This window comes from Phoca vitulina, unplaced genomic scaffold (genome assembly GCF_004348235.1).
Source record: "Phoca vitulina isolate PV1807 unplaced genomic scaffold, GSC_HSeal_1.0 scaffold7, whole genome shotgun sequence".
NCBI classification, from domain to species: Eukaryota; Metazoa; Chordata; class Mammalia; order Carnivora; family Phocidae; genus Phoca; species Phoca vitulina.
The window spans coordinates 24,169,906-24,187,003 of NW_022589710.1; the positions used below are offsets into that span (position 1 = coordinate 24,169,906).

Genomic DNA, 17,098 nt, shown 5'->3' on the forward strand with positions numbered 1-17,098 from the left:
TTAGATTTTATTTATTTGCCAGGGAGAGAAAGAGGGCGCACACAAGCAGGGGGAGCGGCAGACAGAGGGAGAAGCAGACTCCCTGCTGAGCAGGGAGCCCAACGCGGGACTCAATCCCAGGACCCCGGGACCACGACCCGAGCCGAAGGCAGACGCCCAACCGAGCCACCCAGGTGCCCGAAATACATCTTATAGATATATATATATATATATTTTTTATTTTTTAAAGATTTTATTTATTTATTTGAGAGAGAGAATGAGATAGAGCATGAGAGTGGGGAGGGTCAGAGGGAGAAGCAGACTCCCTGCTGAGCAGGGAGCCCGATGCGGGACTCGATCCGGGGACTCCAGGATCATGACCTGAGCCGAAGGCAGTCGCTTAACCAACTGAGCCACCCAGGCGCCCTATATCTTATATTTTAAAATACAGCCATGAGATTATTGAGTTAGCATGCTAGGGCTGCCATAACAAAGTACCACAGGCTGGGTGGCTCAAACAACAGAAATATATATTCTCACAGTTCTGGAGGCTAGACGTCCAAGATAAAGGTGTTGGCAGGCTTGGTTTCTGCTGAGGCCTCTGTCCTTGTCTTGTAGATGGCTACCTTCTCCCTATGTCTTCACATCGTCTTCCTTCTGCGCCCGTCTGTGTCCTAATCTCCTCTTCTCATAAAGACACCAGTTAGATGGGGTTAGGCTCTACTTTAATGGCCTCATTTTAACTTAATTACCTCTTTAAACACCCCATCTCCAAACAGTCACCTTCTGAGGTATTGGGGGTTAAGACTTCAACATATGAATTTTGGAGGGGCACGATCCAGCCCATAATAAATACACATTTATTAACCATATTCACAAGAAAACTATATTCCTCTTTGTTGGACATCTTCAGAATCATTGACTATGCATGAGGCATATATTTATATTCACTGACTATATTTGAGGCAAATATATGCATGAATATATTCATATATGGAGTACGCCTTGAAACAAGCTTTGGGAAACTGGTTACTTTGGTAAATTTGACAAGTTGGCCATATGGTAAATTGATACTTTGTTGAATGGTCTCTCTGAGAATTAACCATTTGGAATATTGATCCAGAGCTGATGTAAAGTCTGTGCAAACCAAAAGCTACTGGGACCTCCCCACCCCCCAAGAATATCATGCTATTATCTGAGAGAGAAAAGCGCCCAAAGCCAGGAGCACCTGCCGAAACAATAACAGCACTTAGGTGACAGGTCACTGGCAAGGGGCCTTCTGAGGGAAGAGGGGAGGTTGGGCCAGGGTACTATGGAACCTGAGGAAGGCCAGTTCGGTGGGGTGACCCCTGGGGGCTTCAGGATCCTGGTAAGTGGGGTGAGGGCAGGGGAGCGAACGAAAGATGACCCTCAGGATAACTCTGTTTCCCAGCTTTGTCTTTCTTTAGCTTCCCTTTTCCCGGATCTCCTCCCGATCAGGCCACACGGCCATTTCTGTGTCACAGATGCCACTTCTAAGTTGCCCCAGCCATGGATCCTTAGCAGCATAAGCTCCTTCATGTCTGGACCCAAGTCGCCTTTTTGATTCATTTAACAGTGAAAACGCAAGGACATTAGTGGTGAACCCCTTTCCTCTCTACATCCATGTGCAAATGCAGTTCCATCTTCTTTCCTTCTATCCTTCTATTAGTTTACTGAAGGGGTGACCCTCTTCTTTCCAGAATCAATTAATCTGCCTGTGCTCTGGATCGCATTCCTTCCATCTGGGATCCTCCTAATCTCACTTCGTGCCCCTGCCCCCAGAAACCCCCCTTTGTCTTCAGCCACCATCTCTCCTCTTTGATCCTTTCCTACCTGCCTTCTCTCAACCCTAATGCTCTCGCTCCTACCAAACTCTATGAAATAAGTTACTACTCTTTCTCCACTCTATTGCCTCACTTTTCACTGACATCTGCTTATGTTTGTATTCCCTCAGGACCTAGTCACACATCATAGGTGCTCAAGAAAGGATGGTTGGATTAATTACTGCACTAGATAATGGAATCTTCCTCCAGCAATAAGTGCAAGGATCATGCAGGATGTGAGATGCTGTTTTTTTTTTTTTTTAAAGATTTTATTTATTTATTTATTTGAGAGAGAGAGAGAGAGAGAGAGAGAGAGAAACAGCATGAGAGGGGATAGGGTCAGAGGGAGAAGCAGGCTCCCCGTCGAGCCGGGAGCCCGATGCGGGACTCAATCCCAGGACTCCGGGATCATGACCTGAGCCGAAGGCAGTCGCTTAACCAACTGAGCCACCCAGGCGCCCGTGAGATGCTGTTCTTGTCTTCAAGGCGGGGGCCGTGGAGTTAGCAAGATGCATGAGACAAGAAACATGAAAAAATGTCACCAAAGCTCCACTGTGAACAAACAGAACAGAATCTTTAAAATGGAGGCATCTGGAGAGGCCTCTGGGCTAGACAAACACCTTCCGGTTTCCACCCAGCACTTACGTAACTGCGAATCAACAAAGTCAGAGTCAAGTGCCAGGACCAAAGGGGATCCTCAGCCACTGTGCCACGACTGGGGGTTTACATAAAATCAATGTAATGAGTCTTTGGGGATCTCTTTTGTTGAAGATGATGGTGTCCTTGGAAGGAGGAAGGCACCAGTGGACAAATGGACTCTGAGCATGAATCAGCGTACACAGCACCTCTCCGGTATCTGGAGGCCTGACGCTGGAACCAGGAGCCAGCTGGTCCTGGCTCTCCCTGGTGGCATGCCGCAGTTCTCCAGCTGTAAGGGGTGGGGTGATGCTTTGAAGGCGGGAGTATGCAAGGCCGTCTCAGGAGGATTCTCTGCACCTTGCACAACGTCCACCACCACCTTCGGGACCCAGCCATCCAGGCAGCCGCAGAACTTCCCCTCTCTGAGCAAACACCAGTGGGTTCCTGCAGCTGAGCCCTCCCGTGACTTTCGCCCTGGGGAGAGCCCTGTCCAATAAGCCAGGACCTGAGGGGCCTCGGCACCCCTGCAAGCCCAGTGTCTAATGCCCTGGTCTCCACAGCAGGGCCTCTGATGGGCTAGGAGCTCCCACAAACCAAAGCAGTGTTTATCACCTGCTTTGGAAGACCTGCAACCCTAAAGTCTTCCAGGGACAATGAAACAAGCCACAGTATGGAGTTGAGGAGTGCTTTCATTTAATAGGTTGGAGAAGTCAAAGGAAACACATTTGCAAAACCAGGCCAATCCTCTATGCTTCCGTAGTAGTAGTAGTAGTTGTAGTAGTAGTAGTAGTAGTTAAGAAGAAGAAGAAGAAGAGTTAAGTATCTATAAAATGACTGGCATGTCTTGGGCTCTGTCCTACAGCACTTAATTCCTTTCAGGAACCGGCTCCTTCCTGTGCCAGCCGGCAGCTCACAACTTGCTGGCATCCCCGGCACCTGCCACGAGGCCTGGCGCACTGGACACAAGTGAGGAGACATGGTGACTCTGTCTCTCCATGTCTCAGGTGAAGAGAAAAAGTGAGGGCGAAGATTGATAAGATGTGGCTCAAGACCAACTAGGGTCTGAAGGGAAGAAAGCCTGCGAGACCGAGGGGAACTATCTCCACGCCCTGCTGCAGACCTTCAGCTCAGCACACCTGCCCGTTCGCACATGAAGCAGATGCACGGCGGCTGCTGTGACCAGAGAGCGCTCGCAGTCCTGGAGAAATGACCCTGTTTACCCCCGAATGGAGCGTGCATGGCTGGCGTAAGGCAGGAGAAGGAATCCTGCCTTTTGTCAACGGTGAGCACCAAACACAGTAACTCACATTCCATTCAGCTTTCAAGTGGACCACTGGCTCTCACATCCATTTTCCTGTTTGAGCACCTTAAGAACTCTGTGGGTGGACAGAACAAATGTCACCACCATCATCATCATCCCCATCTTACAGATGAAGAAACAAACTCAGACCGAGGGACTCGCCCAAGGACTCCCAGCCTGTCAACAGCGGGGGTAGGAGTTCAGCCTTTGCCATCGGGCCTTCATCTAGCCCAGAAAGTTTCCACCAAAAGATGCTGAGGCAAATCTGTAATCAGGAGAGGGACAGGGCCACCTGAGGGGACTCTGAGTGGCCACTCTCCAAATCACAGTCAATGCTCGGTAGCAGAATGCCCTGGGGCCTCAGGGGTCAGCCAGAGTTGTGCGAACTCCCCTGTGGTTGGAGAAACATTTCTGAGGAGATTCGTAAGCTGGAGCCATTTCATCCTCCTCCTGAGCACGGGAGGATGAGGAGGCCAGAGTCCTGGGCTCTCTCTTTACAGAATTCCACTCTCCTTGCCAGGTCCTCAAGGAAGGACAGCAAACAATTCCATTCTTTTTGCTCCAGAATAACGACGACATTTTCAAGGCTATCTGGCAAGGTGTGCCTGGGCTCTGGAGACACTAGTAAGAAAAATAAAGCAGCAGAATTCCTCCAGCCTTTAACACAAACCTACTTACAGCCTTCACCCTTCCTTACACACACACACACACACACACCATCATTCTCTCTGCTCACATTACACAGGTCTGGGCAGAGATCTTTACCTAAATGCAAAACTCTGAATTGCTAAGTGGCAATAGTAGCTTGAGTGTGAGCTTAGCCCTGATCACATTAAGCAAGATCACATAAAGTAGCACTTGTATCAATTTTGACAGTCCTGAGCCCATCCAGATGCAAGCCACCATTTAATCTGGTTTCCTACTGGTTGCTAATTTAATTCTCCTATAACAGCAGCCAATCATGTGTCAATCATCAAAGCTGTATTTAAAATCAACCCAGGGCTCTACTGTGCGAACAGAAAGTGAATAGTTGTCTTAGGTCTTTCATAAATTAGCCCTCGTGAGACTCAGGGATCGTTCTGGAAGCTTTTGAAATGCATGCTTTTATTTTAGATATATATTTTTAAATCTCAATTTGGTTTTAGGATAATGTATTGTCACAACAGAAAAACTTTAGACATCCCATAAAAGAAATCACAATTTTTAAAACTACCCTACCAATTTATTTGGAATAACATGATATGAGTATAAATTGTATTGACAGTTTCAAACCTGGTAATATAAAAAAAAAAATTGGCTCATTGCAATCTTTTTAAATACTTTGCTCTGGACTAGTACATCTAAAGTCCAGTGGAATGTGTATTATATCTGTAACATCTGCACCCCCAAGAGTCAACTCTGCCTCAGTGGCAGGGCTCCCCTCTGACATATACTGGGAAAGGGGAGATTTTATCTTGCATCTCTCTGAGTGGCCCACCCAGTGTAGGGGCTCTCCCTGGTTCTTCCAGCTCTGTCCTGTCCATCCAGTAAGCTCTGCCTGACCTTTGCAGACCTGTCCCCATGCAGGGGATGCTGCTCCCTTCCTGTGAGCCTCCCCAGAGGGTAACATGGGCAAGTATGTTTCTTACACTGGCCTCTTCACTTTCTGCCACCATCCAGGTGTCACTTTCCTGAAAGCTGTGTAACTAAAGGGAATGACAATAAAAGAGAGAAAACTCCACACGAAATGTGGGCTTTCCCCATAATCCAGGAAAAAAGCAGCAAAGAAGTTTAACCTTTCTTAGATGACACTTTCCATTCCTAATCTTGCTCTCCGGATCACAGACCTCACTGCCCAAGGACCTCTCCTAATGCATGTTGTAACTTTCCCTCCACTTTTTAGGCACCCCCTAACCTTGGGGGTTAGTCCAGCCCCAGCATCTACCCTCTCTCCTAAGCAATTCATCTTCTTGACTCCTGAGTTACTCCCTGTAAATAAGAATTCCAGGATGGGGATAGAGAGGTGGAGGCTTGAACATTTTCTGGGTGCAAAGGTGGTGGATTTGCTCTTTAGTTAACACATGAAATCAAACTATTCCCACAATGGGTTTTTGTTTCCTCACTTTTGCTTTCTGACTAGTTTTATGATGTTTACTTTTATAGTTTGGTAGGTTAGGATTTCCATAGTATGATCAGCAAGCAACACTATGCTAGAAAGCTTGTAAGTCAACTGCTAAGATGATTGGGCTGGTATTATGGACAAAATAAAGACTTAAAAAGCAGATCACTTCCTGCAAAAAGTAGTGGATGAAAAGGATCTTCAGATAGGAGTAGGGTTTGAAGAGCAGAAAAGCTCGAACACTCTACCAGTTAGGACCTGCTCCACTACAGGGAAGAGAAACCCAATCCCCAACCAAAGTTAACTTGGTAATATAACTGGAGAGTCCAGAGAGAGCAGCTGGCTTTAGGCATGGTTGGGTCCAGAGGCTCAAAGTGAATACCAGTTTCTCTCTTTGCTTCTAGACTCTGCTTTCCTCTGGGTTGACTTTATTCTTGGGAACTCAGGGCTCATTTCATCATTAGCATTAGCTATCCAAAAAAGAAGAAATGTGGGGTGCATGGGTGGCTCAGTCATTAGGCGTCTGCCTTCGGCTCATGTTATCATCTCAGGGTCCTGGGATCAAGCCCCGCATCGGGCTCCCTGCTCAGCGGGAAGCCTGCTTCTCTCTCTCCCTCTCCCCCTGCTTGTGTTCCCTCTCTTGCTGTGTCTCTGTCAAATAAATAAAATCTTAAAAAAAAAAAAAGAAAGAAAGAAAGAAAAGAAGTGCCTCTAATCCAGGAGGGCGCTGTGGGGTTAGCTTGGGTCACGTGACACCCACCCCTAAATTGTAGCTGAGGACATGAAGCAGTTAGGCTGGGTTTACAGGGCAGGCAGAGGTGTCAGTGCAGTGGGTTCTGGGAAATTTGGTCTTTATCGGACAGTTGGGAGAAAGTCTGATGGAGGACAGAAGTTATTGCTACAATTGTCCACTATATGAAAAGATCATGAGTAAAGACAGGAGCAGTAAAACACACCTGTATATCCAGAAACATCCACTTTGGCAAGAGAGCAAGAGGCAAGCGACAGGAGTGTACTGGAAAGGATACTGAACGTCCAGCAGGCTCTGGGGACGTTTCTGAGTAGGATGATGAACGGTTCGGAACTCCAAGTTAGGAAAGTGCTCTGTCACCACTGTTAGCACAGATGTGTGTGGAGACTATGACGGAAGCATAAATTAGAGGTAATGAGGCCCGAACCTGAGGGGATGGCAGTAAAAACAGAAAGGGGAGAAGGACTGTGAGTCCCTCTGATGGGGGATTCTATGACCTGCTGGTTTTATGCAGAGGCAGAAGGAATTAAAGATGGTGAGAGAATGATACCATTAGTAAAACTAGCCAGCAAGGCAGACAAGTCAAAATGGTAGAAATTTTGCTTGAAATGGATAGCAAGCAGAGGGAGATATCAGGCAGGCAGCTAAGAGGCAAGGCCAGGGCTTCAGAGAGGGGTCAGAGCCAAAGGCCAAGAGAGGAAGAATTTACAATAAGCTTGTAGTGGGAATCATGAGAACTGCACCACATATGAAGGAGAGTGCATAAAGGTGAGCTGTCAAAGGACAGAAGTCTGGGGGATCGTGAGGCAGGCAAGAGAGAAGGAACAGGATGATGACTGACAAGGAGCATCCAGACGCCGGGCAGAAGGAGAAAGTTGAATTTACTGAAGTCAGACCGGAGGGGAGTTCCATTCCCAGAGAGAAAATGAATTAGACCTCGCTGTTCAACATTAAGACTTCCAGTGTTGGTTCTGTCCTCTTTATTTTACATTCTCCTTGTTCCTTTTCACAAGCAAACTCACAATCAAACAAAGTGCAGTGTACAGCCAGGGAAGCTAAAGATTTCCAGCTTTCTGAGAACCAGTATTTATTTCCACCCTAGGCTAGGCTCATTAATTTGAGACCTAAGCTTCCTAGCTTTAGGAATAACATTCCTTTTTGGGTCTTCTCTCATTTTTATAGAATATGGCCCACACAGTAAAATAATTATCCAAGCACCGCTGTGCTGCAGACAACAAACTGTTGACCGGCAAGCAGCATTACTATGTTGATTTGGGGACAGAGGTACAAAATCTGAACTTGGCCCATGAGAGGTGGGCTGGAGATCTTGGTGTCTGTAGTACACAAATAGGAGTTATATGACCATCAACATATTTAAATTAAGAATTGCTTGTCCCTGAAGCCACGGGAGAAGACATTTCCAAGATTTCTCTTTTATTAGTTCTCTTCTTTCCAATTATTCCTTGAATTCTGATATTTCCCAGGATCTTATCTTGGATGACTTTTTCAATCTATACATCTGGAGTGATCTATAAGACCTCACCTTTCACTATCCACCCTCTCCTCTGCCCCCAAACCTATATATTTAGCTGCCTATTACATTATATCTCACCAGGGTTGCAGTATGCGGTTGTTCAGGCTGTGTACTTCAAAAAGGACCATGAAAGGGGACACCATTCACATTACAGACTGTTTTGAAGTTAAAGAAAAAAATTTTAATTGTAATTTGACTCCAAACTTGTATAATTTATATACATGACAATTTTCTGGTAGATGGCAGTCAAGTCTCTAGTTCTGATAAATTAATATCACACTTTTCCATAGAAAGGTCAAGTTGCCAAAGGACATACAGGTGGATTAGGTAGTTATCAAGTGAACGATCTTCTCCAGAGAAAAACAGAATGTTCAAGCTTGGGTGCATAATGGGAAGGTGACTGGACATAGAGCGGAGCTGGGGCTATCTCCTGGGGCTAACGGGGAATTCTGTTCCTCCTGGCCATACTAAGCCACTCCTGTGCTCTCCTCTTCCTTAGGATCTCAGGCTAACAACCAGATACTTCAGACAGAGAGTAACAGACTGAATGTGGGTGTCATATATATGCCTGAGAGTGCAGAGTTTTGGAACAATGAAACTAAAAAAAAAAAAAAAAAGAATCTTTGTGACAAGATTTAGAAAGAAGATAGCGATTTTAAAAGCACAGTTTTGGAGGCGCCTGGGTGGCTCAGTCAGTTAAGCATCCTACTCTTGATTTCAGCTCAGGTCATGATCTCGGGGTCATGAGGTCAAGCCCCGAGTCAGGCTCTGCAGTGGGCATGAAGCCTGCTTAAGATTCTCTTCCTCTCCCTTTGTCCCTCCCTACCCATCTCCTCTAATAAATAAATTAAATACAAAAAAAAAAAAAGCACATTTCTGTAACAGAAATCCAAAGATACTCTGGTTAAACATTTATTATTTGTGAGACTGTAAGACTTGTATTTCCTGTTTTTAAGTTTTCAGAAACCAGGCCTATGTGAATTACATGCCACGAGATTATTCTTTATACTCATTCTGAATGCAAATTAAAGCTTCTCATCTAAGTTTTGGATAAAATATGCTGTTTACATTTGGAGCACTCCAATATGCAGCTGTACTGTGCGTGCAGTACAAGCAGGGTTTGTTTTTTTTAAAGATTATTTATTTTAGAGAGAGCGAGCGCACGTGTGCCCAAGCAGAGGGAGAGAATTTCAAGCAGACTCCCCACTAAATGCAGAGCCTCATGCCAGGGCTCAACCCCACGACCCTGAGATCATGACCTGAGCTGAAATCAAGAGTCAGACACTTAACCGACTGAACCACCCAGGCGGCCCACAAGCGGGTTTTCAGGACACATTCCTAAAAGAACAAGGTCAGGTGTTGCATGTAGATACATGGATGTTTGTATTGTATACTCTTAACTCCAGCAATGATTTATCAAAGCAATGATGAGCCAACATGTGGACCTGGAGCTCATACTGCTACTGCCTGGGTTTCAGTAAACTAACAAACTGGAATAAACGTTAACTTTAAAAAAAATTACCCACTAGTGTTTAAAAGCACTGATCCATCAAGGGTTTAATAGACTGCCAGTACTACTTCATTAAAGCTAATAGAAATCTGCTAACTACTCAAACATTTAAGCCTGTAAAATCTACATCTAGAATAGCTCTTTTCCAAAAGCCTTCAGTTTGCTTTGCAAGGGAGAAATACCAGTTTTCAACCTCGTGAATATTAAACAGTGCGAACTTATTCTTCACCAAGATAAGTTAGTGTATTACAGGTAAGGAATAAATGTTTCTAAAAATTAAAACCAGCTATTTAGTGTTCATGACGATCTTTTCCATCAATGGAAAATAAAAAAGGCCTTGAAAATTTAATAAATGCAGGTAAGCCCACATGCCTCTTTACACCGGCTGATGAGGAAGCAGCTACAATTCAAGTTTCTCTTGTTCCTGTCCGTTGGCACAGACTCCCCAAGGTAGCCCGAGGGATGAGCTACACTAAGCTCCTGCAACCCATCACATATATTCGTGACGTGGTAAAAGTTCGCTTCTTTGGGAGGTAACTGCTACACAAGTATTTTATAGTCGCCTTGCTCTTTTAGAGTTAATACATCCAAACTTTGAACATCGTTATGTAGACACATCAAGTCCCACTTCAGAAAAATGACCTGCTGCTGTACTTTCATTACCTGCTACCTAACTGGTCTCAGTTTTACAGAGATAAGAACCACAGAAGAACTAGGTAAAGGTCCAGGAAGGTGGAATGTTAATCCTGGAGCTCCAGCCAGCAAGCCCAGGCTCCTGTATTTAGAAATGAGTCTCCTGTTTCTATTGGCCTTTGAATGTCCATGGCACTTACTTTAAAACCATAAAAACAAGTGGGAAACAAATGTTTTTCTTTCACCCCATTTTCTTCGCCTTTCTAAAATTGCTTACTTATTCAAGTAACAGGGGTATGGAACAGCATTTGCAACCTCCTCCTACCCAGGGGCCATTCCTACAATGATGGGGGAGTGATGGGTACATGGGCCCTACACTCTCAAAAAGATGCCCAGATTTTGCACTGCAATATAGATAAAAATCGATTTACATTATACACATTTCCCTAGCCCCTACATGTAAAGTAATTCTACCTCTAATATTAATCACAACATTTATTGAACACTTACTATGTGCCAGGTACCTAAAGGCATTACATGTATTAAACTGATTTAATCCCATGGCAAACTATTAGGTATATAGTATTATGACCCTCACCTTACATATCAGAAAACAGGCACACAAAGTTTAAATAACTTTCTCAAGGTCACACAGCGAGTAAATGGCAGAACTGGAATTCAAGCCCAGATAATCTGGTCTTTAGGCCTATGCCCTGACACATGGTTTTCAGAATGCACGTGAGAAACATCATCATGGAGATAATCTTCTCTAACACATTTTAAATTCTATTATTTGAAAATTATCTTGTTATTAACAGAGGATTACATAAAATCTACCTTACAATTGATGGACTCACTAGATCTTCACAAAACTCCAACCAATACTTCAGAACCTAAGACAATATCTTAAATGACCTCAAGTATGCAACAGTTTTAACCTAATGGGTATACATGGTTTGAGAATTCACTGCTTTCTTACTCAAAATTATGTAAAGGGAAAACTTTGCTTTTCCATCACTTGACTAATTTTCAGTAAAATTTTGTTGCCACAGTTTTTTCTGTATTAGCTTGAAGGTTCTCCATGGTACAACAACTGACTATTCTACTTTTACAATGTTTACAATCAATGAAGCAAAAGGTCTTCAAAATCCTGATGTTCCCTGAGGAAAAAGACAAAAAGTCAAACCGATGGCCTAAGCCTACAGGACTGTGGTATATATAGCCAAAGACAGCTTCAGTCTTTTGGTGTAAAAGCTACTTATTACTCTAGTGAGGAAGTTACACTGATTTGAAAAACTAATTAAAATTAATTAGAAATTCCAAGTACCTCAAACATAAAATGATGCATTATATAAAAGGTACTTTCAAGGTCAATTTCATTTTCAGAACCTGACCAACTAATTCAGCCTCTTAAATGTCTCTCACAGAAGATGGTCTATGAATTAGACAATAGAGAAATGGTCTATGAATTACAATTTCTGTAGCTTTATCAATAATATTCAGAGATTCAAAAGGCATATCAGAATGCAACGGACAGAAAGATAAGTCAAATACAATTTTATAAGAAAAAAATTCAGCTTTACCTACACTATTGTTATGGTCTGAATGTTTGTGTGTCCCACCCACAACCCAGCCCCAAAATCTTATGCTGAAACCTATTCCCCCCATGTGGTAGTGTTCAGAGGTGGGCATCTGAGAGATGAGTAGGTCATGAGGGTGAAGCTCTCATAAATGGGATCAGTGCCCTATAAAAGAGACCCCAGGGAGATCCTTCACTCTTCTGCCGCTTGAGGTTACAATGAAAAGGCAGGGGCCTCTGAGGAAGTTGGGGCCTTGATCTCGCTTGCACTTCCCGGCCTCCAGAACCATGAGAAGTAAGTTTCTGTTGTTTATAAGCCACCCAGTCTGTATTTTGTTCTAGCAGCCCAAACACGCTAAGACAACCCTGCTATACTCGAAAGCAACTCCTGAGAAGTAGTTTGATTCTTTAATATCTGGTTTAGTTTACCTTTAAAATGCAAGTGTGATTCCATTTCAAAATCTATTTTAACTTCCTTTTTATAAAATGTTTAAAGACAAAGTCAAGCAATGCCATCTACAGGGAAACTTTAGAACAACAGTCCTATTTCTATAACCCACACTTTTTAAAAAATTAATACAGTAGTTATAGTCTGAGTTAATATTGCATTTGGCATCATTTAACAAGGAAACTTTCAAGAAAAAGGTAGCTGTGTAAAAAACCCCACTATCATTCTGGATTAATACATCTTAAAATACCTAAAAATAACCTAACTTCACTCCCAAGTTCATGAAACATAAGAGTCACAGATCCTTGGTTATGATCTCTACTGATTGAGATTCCAAGTTCTGCAATCTCAAAGACCTTTAGTTATAACTGATATACAGGGGAGACTCAAGTCATTGGAGACTAGCCTGTAACAATTTCATTTTTCCAGCTATTGGACTCCCCTTTCCTGTTGAGTAGCATCACCTTTGCCTTCTTGACCAGGTTCTCTAAATTTTCAGATAGTCAATTTCTAAAGCTCAGTCCTGTTTATTTTAAAACGTATTTCGTAGATGATTCTACATCAGATTCAAAGCTCTTTCCCTCCCTATGCAGTACAGGCCCACTCTAATCATGGATGGTTTATTGTTATATTTCTCCTCTCTTTGCTCTTTCCCTTGGGAAATAGATGCTAGGTTTCCTTAACACATTAGCAGTTCTCAATTTAGGCTAAACATTCAAACCACCTGGAGCCTTTAACAAACGTCCCATGCCTCTTAATTGAACTGGGACCTGAACATAGCTTTTGTTTGCTTTTAATTTTCCAGGTGATTCCATGTGCAGCCTAGTTTGAGAAGCACTGCCTTACAACGGGGGCTCCCTAATCGGCTATAACTGCCCATGGATTTCATGGTGCACAGTGGGAAGGCCCCACTCGCCTAGAGGCCCAGAGGTTCATTCCTGAGCTGTCTCCCGACCTGCCCCCAGCCCTGGCAGTCCCTGGAGATTGGAGTTGGCTGTATTCTAGTTGATCCTGTCCTTGGCAGCACGCCTCACTCATCTACTGCACCTGCCTTTGAACTTCTCCATGTTGCTGCACAAGTCCTCTGGCTTCCAACTCCTGTATCAACACTGGCTGGCGGGACCCATCTTTAACACCTCTCTGCCTGAGGTGTCCCCACCTCTCCAATTTCATTCCCATGCTCTGAAATAAAAACACAGATGTGCTGCTCTGCTGGGTAAATCCAACCAGGGGGAGAAAATGCTGGGCACCCCTTCTTAGAAGCATCCTGAATCTTGAATTGTTCCCTCACGCCTCCCTCCTGTGGTGTCTGAGCACAGATGCACCCTGTTCTCTCCCTCATGAGAGAGCCCACAGGACTAAATCCCATTCCCCAACACTGCACTCCTCAAAGAGAGACTCCTCCCACACCTCCCTGGCTGTCTGGGGAATGGTGGTTCGTGATAGGGCATGTTACTTGAACTGGCAGCCCTCAGTAAGCCCCGCAGTGCTCAACGGTCCTACCAGTGGTTCTCTGATCTTACAAGGTGGAGACTTGGTACCTTTTTTTTAAGATTTTATTTATTCATTTGAGACACAGAGATACAGAGAGCGAGAGAGAGAGAGAGCGCATGAGCAGGGAGAGAGGCAGAGGGAGAGGGAGAGAGGCAGAGGCAGAGGCAGAGGGAGAGGGAGAAGCAGGCTCCCTGCCGAGCCAGGAGCCAGGAGCCCGATGTGGGGCTCGATCCCAGGGTCCTGGGATCATGACCTGGGCCGAAGGCAGATGCCTAACCATCTGAGCCACCCAGGTGCCCCGACTTGGTACCTTTTAATCTCTGCTTTGGCCTTATTCCAGAACAGGAAAAAAAAAATCCCATGATTTAATGTTACAAATTACTTAAATCTACAGTCAGTAACTTAGGTCAGTTCTCCAGAACAGATGGAGATGAATGTATGCAAGTGACGTATTAAGGAGGTGATAAATTAAGTACGGGACTGGGAATAGAACAGGGAAGGGAAGGAAGCACACACAAGGGGTGATTCTGGTAAAGCTGTAGAGGCTAACCTGAACCCAACTCCTCCAGAAAATTTTGGAGTATAAGGTGCACTTTATGTAAGGGAAAGGAGCTGGGCTTTCCTACAGGAATGCCAAGGGGCACTTTAGGCCGAAGACCCAGCGGTACTGAATATTAGAAGTAGAGTGAAAAGAGGAGGGGGGTGAACAGGGATCTGAGAATATGAGTGGATTACTATAGCTGGTCAGACTTTTATTATTTTTTTAAGTTGCATAATGTTATGGAATAGGCTAGAAAGTAGTCATCTGTGCCAAGACTTCACTAATAATAACTGGTGCTATCTGTAACTAACAAAGAATCATATAGTTTACACTGTTTAGTAAACTGCTTAATGAAATGCTAAGGGCAGTGTGAACAACGTATTCTGAGAAAGAACAGCAAGACAAACTTTAAAGACCGAAGGAAGCCTGAAGGAAAGAATGGTTCTTTTGACTTGGATCTTTAATTTCTCTAAATAGGGCTGCTTTTGCTTTTTCTGGAAAGCCCGATTTAGATGTTCATTTTCTTCAAAGCTATTTCTGAAACATTCACAAAACCACAGGATCTCTAAAACAATGTTTAATACATAAAATGTGCCACCTAGTACCAATGCCTACAAGTACCAGAATTCTATCCAGTTAATATTACTCTTCACAACTGGTGTAACTGAAGTCCTTGATAGATCAGTCTGTGAGCAGATGATTATCATAATAACATAAAACAGAGAATACACAGAACCAAAATCACTTGGTAAATGTATATAGAACCACGTTTGTAGTTATTTAAAAACATTTCTCTGTTTCATGTAAACAACACTGGTGATTTTAGCCATATTCCTGGAAGATATATGCGAAGAAATGTGCAAGAGCCAAGTAAGTGCACAAGCCTGAAACTGGACTTTTTATTCTTGCTCCATTCTCAAATGAAAAAGTTTGTAAAGATACCTTTTCCCCCTCCTGATTTCTTACTTTTATTCCTACCAACTCATTGCAGTATAATTTACTATCTAACTCACATAGACATGTACGGTGGAGGAAAAGAATAAAACTTTGGCTAATGGAAGTATACAAAACAGTATTTTCAGGTTTTTTTTTAAGTAAAAGAACATTTAAATATTAAAGCTATCGTAATAATAGCAATGAAGTGGAAGATACATATGATAAAAACCACTGCATAATTATATTAAAATAAAAACCAACTTTTAGATTTATTGATCTTAAAGACAACTAAATTTTACTAGTTGCAACTTAAACAGAATTATATAGTAATAGATGTCTCTCTTTAGAAACTGGATCAATTTATCTCTAGTTTCCTGACAAAAACGCCAAGTCAACCATGCCACTTCACTGTTTATTTCCTGCAGACTTTAGGCAAACCTCAACACCTATTTTCATTTGAGGAGTGACTGATACACAATTTTCTTTTAAGCAGAACTTGATGCTGAGCTACAAGTAAACTAAGTTGGATTTCAGGCCCATTGGCAGGCAGGCAGGCAGTAATCATTTTTCAAATTGCAGGCAGCCCATGGTGGTTGTCAGTTATATATCGAATCTCTATGAACATGCTGGAAAAATCTATGAACACAATCTTCCCATGCTGTATTCACATGCTCCATTCACCATTCACATCTTTAGCTTACCCAGGTTGTTAGAGGTTTGGGTAAGATGACTAAAGATTTCATGATGGAGATTTCTATAAGAAAAAAAAGAAAACTTTAAAGATTGATTTCTTATAAAAAACTGAGTATTGACTGGGTACTTAATACTAAGTAATATGCCTAATAGTGGCTAAATGCAATTCAAATGAACAACCATGCATAATTTCAAAAGATGACTTTTTTGCTGATACCTAAAACAAAGCAACCAAAGAAAAATCAGATACACTGGACATCATCAAAATTAAAAAGCTTTGTGCTTCCAAGGACATACTATCAAGGAAAAAAAAAAAAAGACAAACCACAGAATGGGAGACAGTATTTGAAAGTCATGTATCTGGTAAGGATCTAGTATCCAGAATATATAAAGAACTGTTACAACTCAACAGTAAGAAGACAACTCAATTTAAAAACAGGAAAAGTATTTCTGTAAAGATAAACAAATGGCCAATAAATACATGAAAAGACATTCCACATTAGTCACTCAGGAAATGAAAATAAAACCCACAATGAAGTACCACTTCACACCTACTGAGATGGCTACAATAACAAAGATGGACAATGACAAGCGTTGGTGAAGATACGAAGAAATGAGAACCCTCAGCTACTGCTGGTTGGAATGTAAAATGGTATAGCAGCTTTGGAATACAGTTTGGCAAATTCCCCAAAAAGTTAAACATGGAGGTCTCATACGACCTAGCAATTCTACTCTAGGTTTATACCCAAGAGATTTGAAAACATAAGTCACACAAAAATTCTTATATGAATATTCATAGCAGTATTATTATTGCCTAAAAGTGAAAAACCACTGAAATGCCCAACGACTGATGAATGGATGGATTAAGGTGTAGTATATCAAAGAAATATTAAAACTATTTTTTACTTCTAAAACTATAAAAACGAGTTAAGTGTTGATGATGTATGCTACAACATGGATGAACCTTAAAAACACAATGCTGACTGTAAGAAGCCAGATATAGGAAGCCACATAGTGTGTGACTTCACTTCTATGATATGTTCAGAACAGGCAACTCCACAGAGAACAGACTGGTGGCTGCCAAGGGCTAGGGAGAGGCAGGAACAGGAAGTGACTGCT

The 17,098-nt window shown here is 42.8% G+C and overlaps 1 protein-coding gene across 5 annotated transcripts in view; it reads right to left on the reverse strand.

Annotated features, from left to right (window-relative positions):
• VCPKMT (valosin containing protein lysine methyltransferase) overlaps positions 1–17,098 on the reverse strand; it is a 39,000-nt gene that overhangs the window by 17,719 nt on the left and 4,183 nt on the right. The window contains exons 6-7 of one of the 5 annotated variants that reach the window (XM_032405047.1): positions 15,988–16,040; positions 447–663 (exon numbers count right to left, since the gene is read on the reverse strand). In XM_032405047.1, coding sequence (XP_032260938.1) covers positions 16,026–16,040 — 15 coding nt within the window. In that variant the 3' untranslated portion in view covers positions 447–663; positions 15,988–16,025. Of the gene's footprint in view, positions 1–446; positions 664–2,246; positions 4,384–8,966; positions 11,449–14,043; positions 16,041–17,098 lie in introns of those variants that run through there. The other 4 variants (XM_032405045.1, XM_032405046.1, XM_032405048.1 and 1 more) reach the window with 4 other exon arrangements.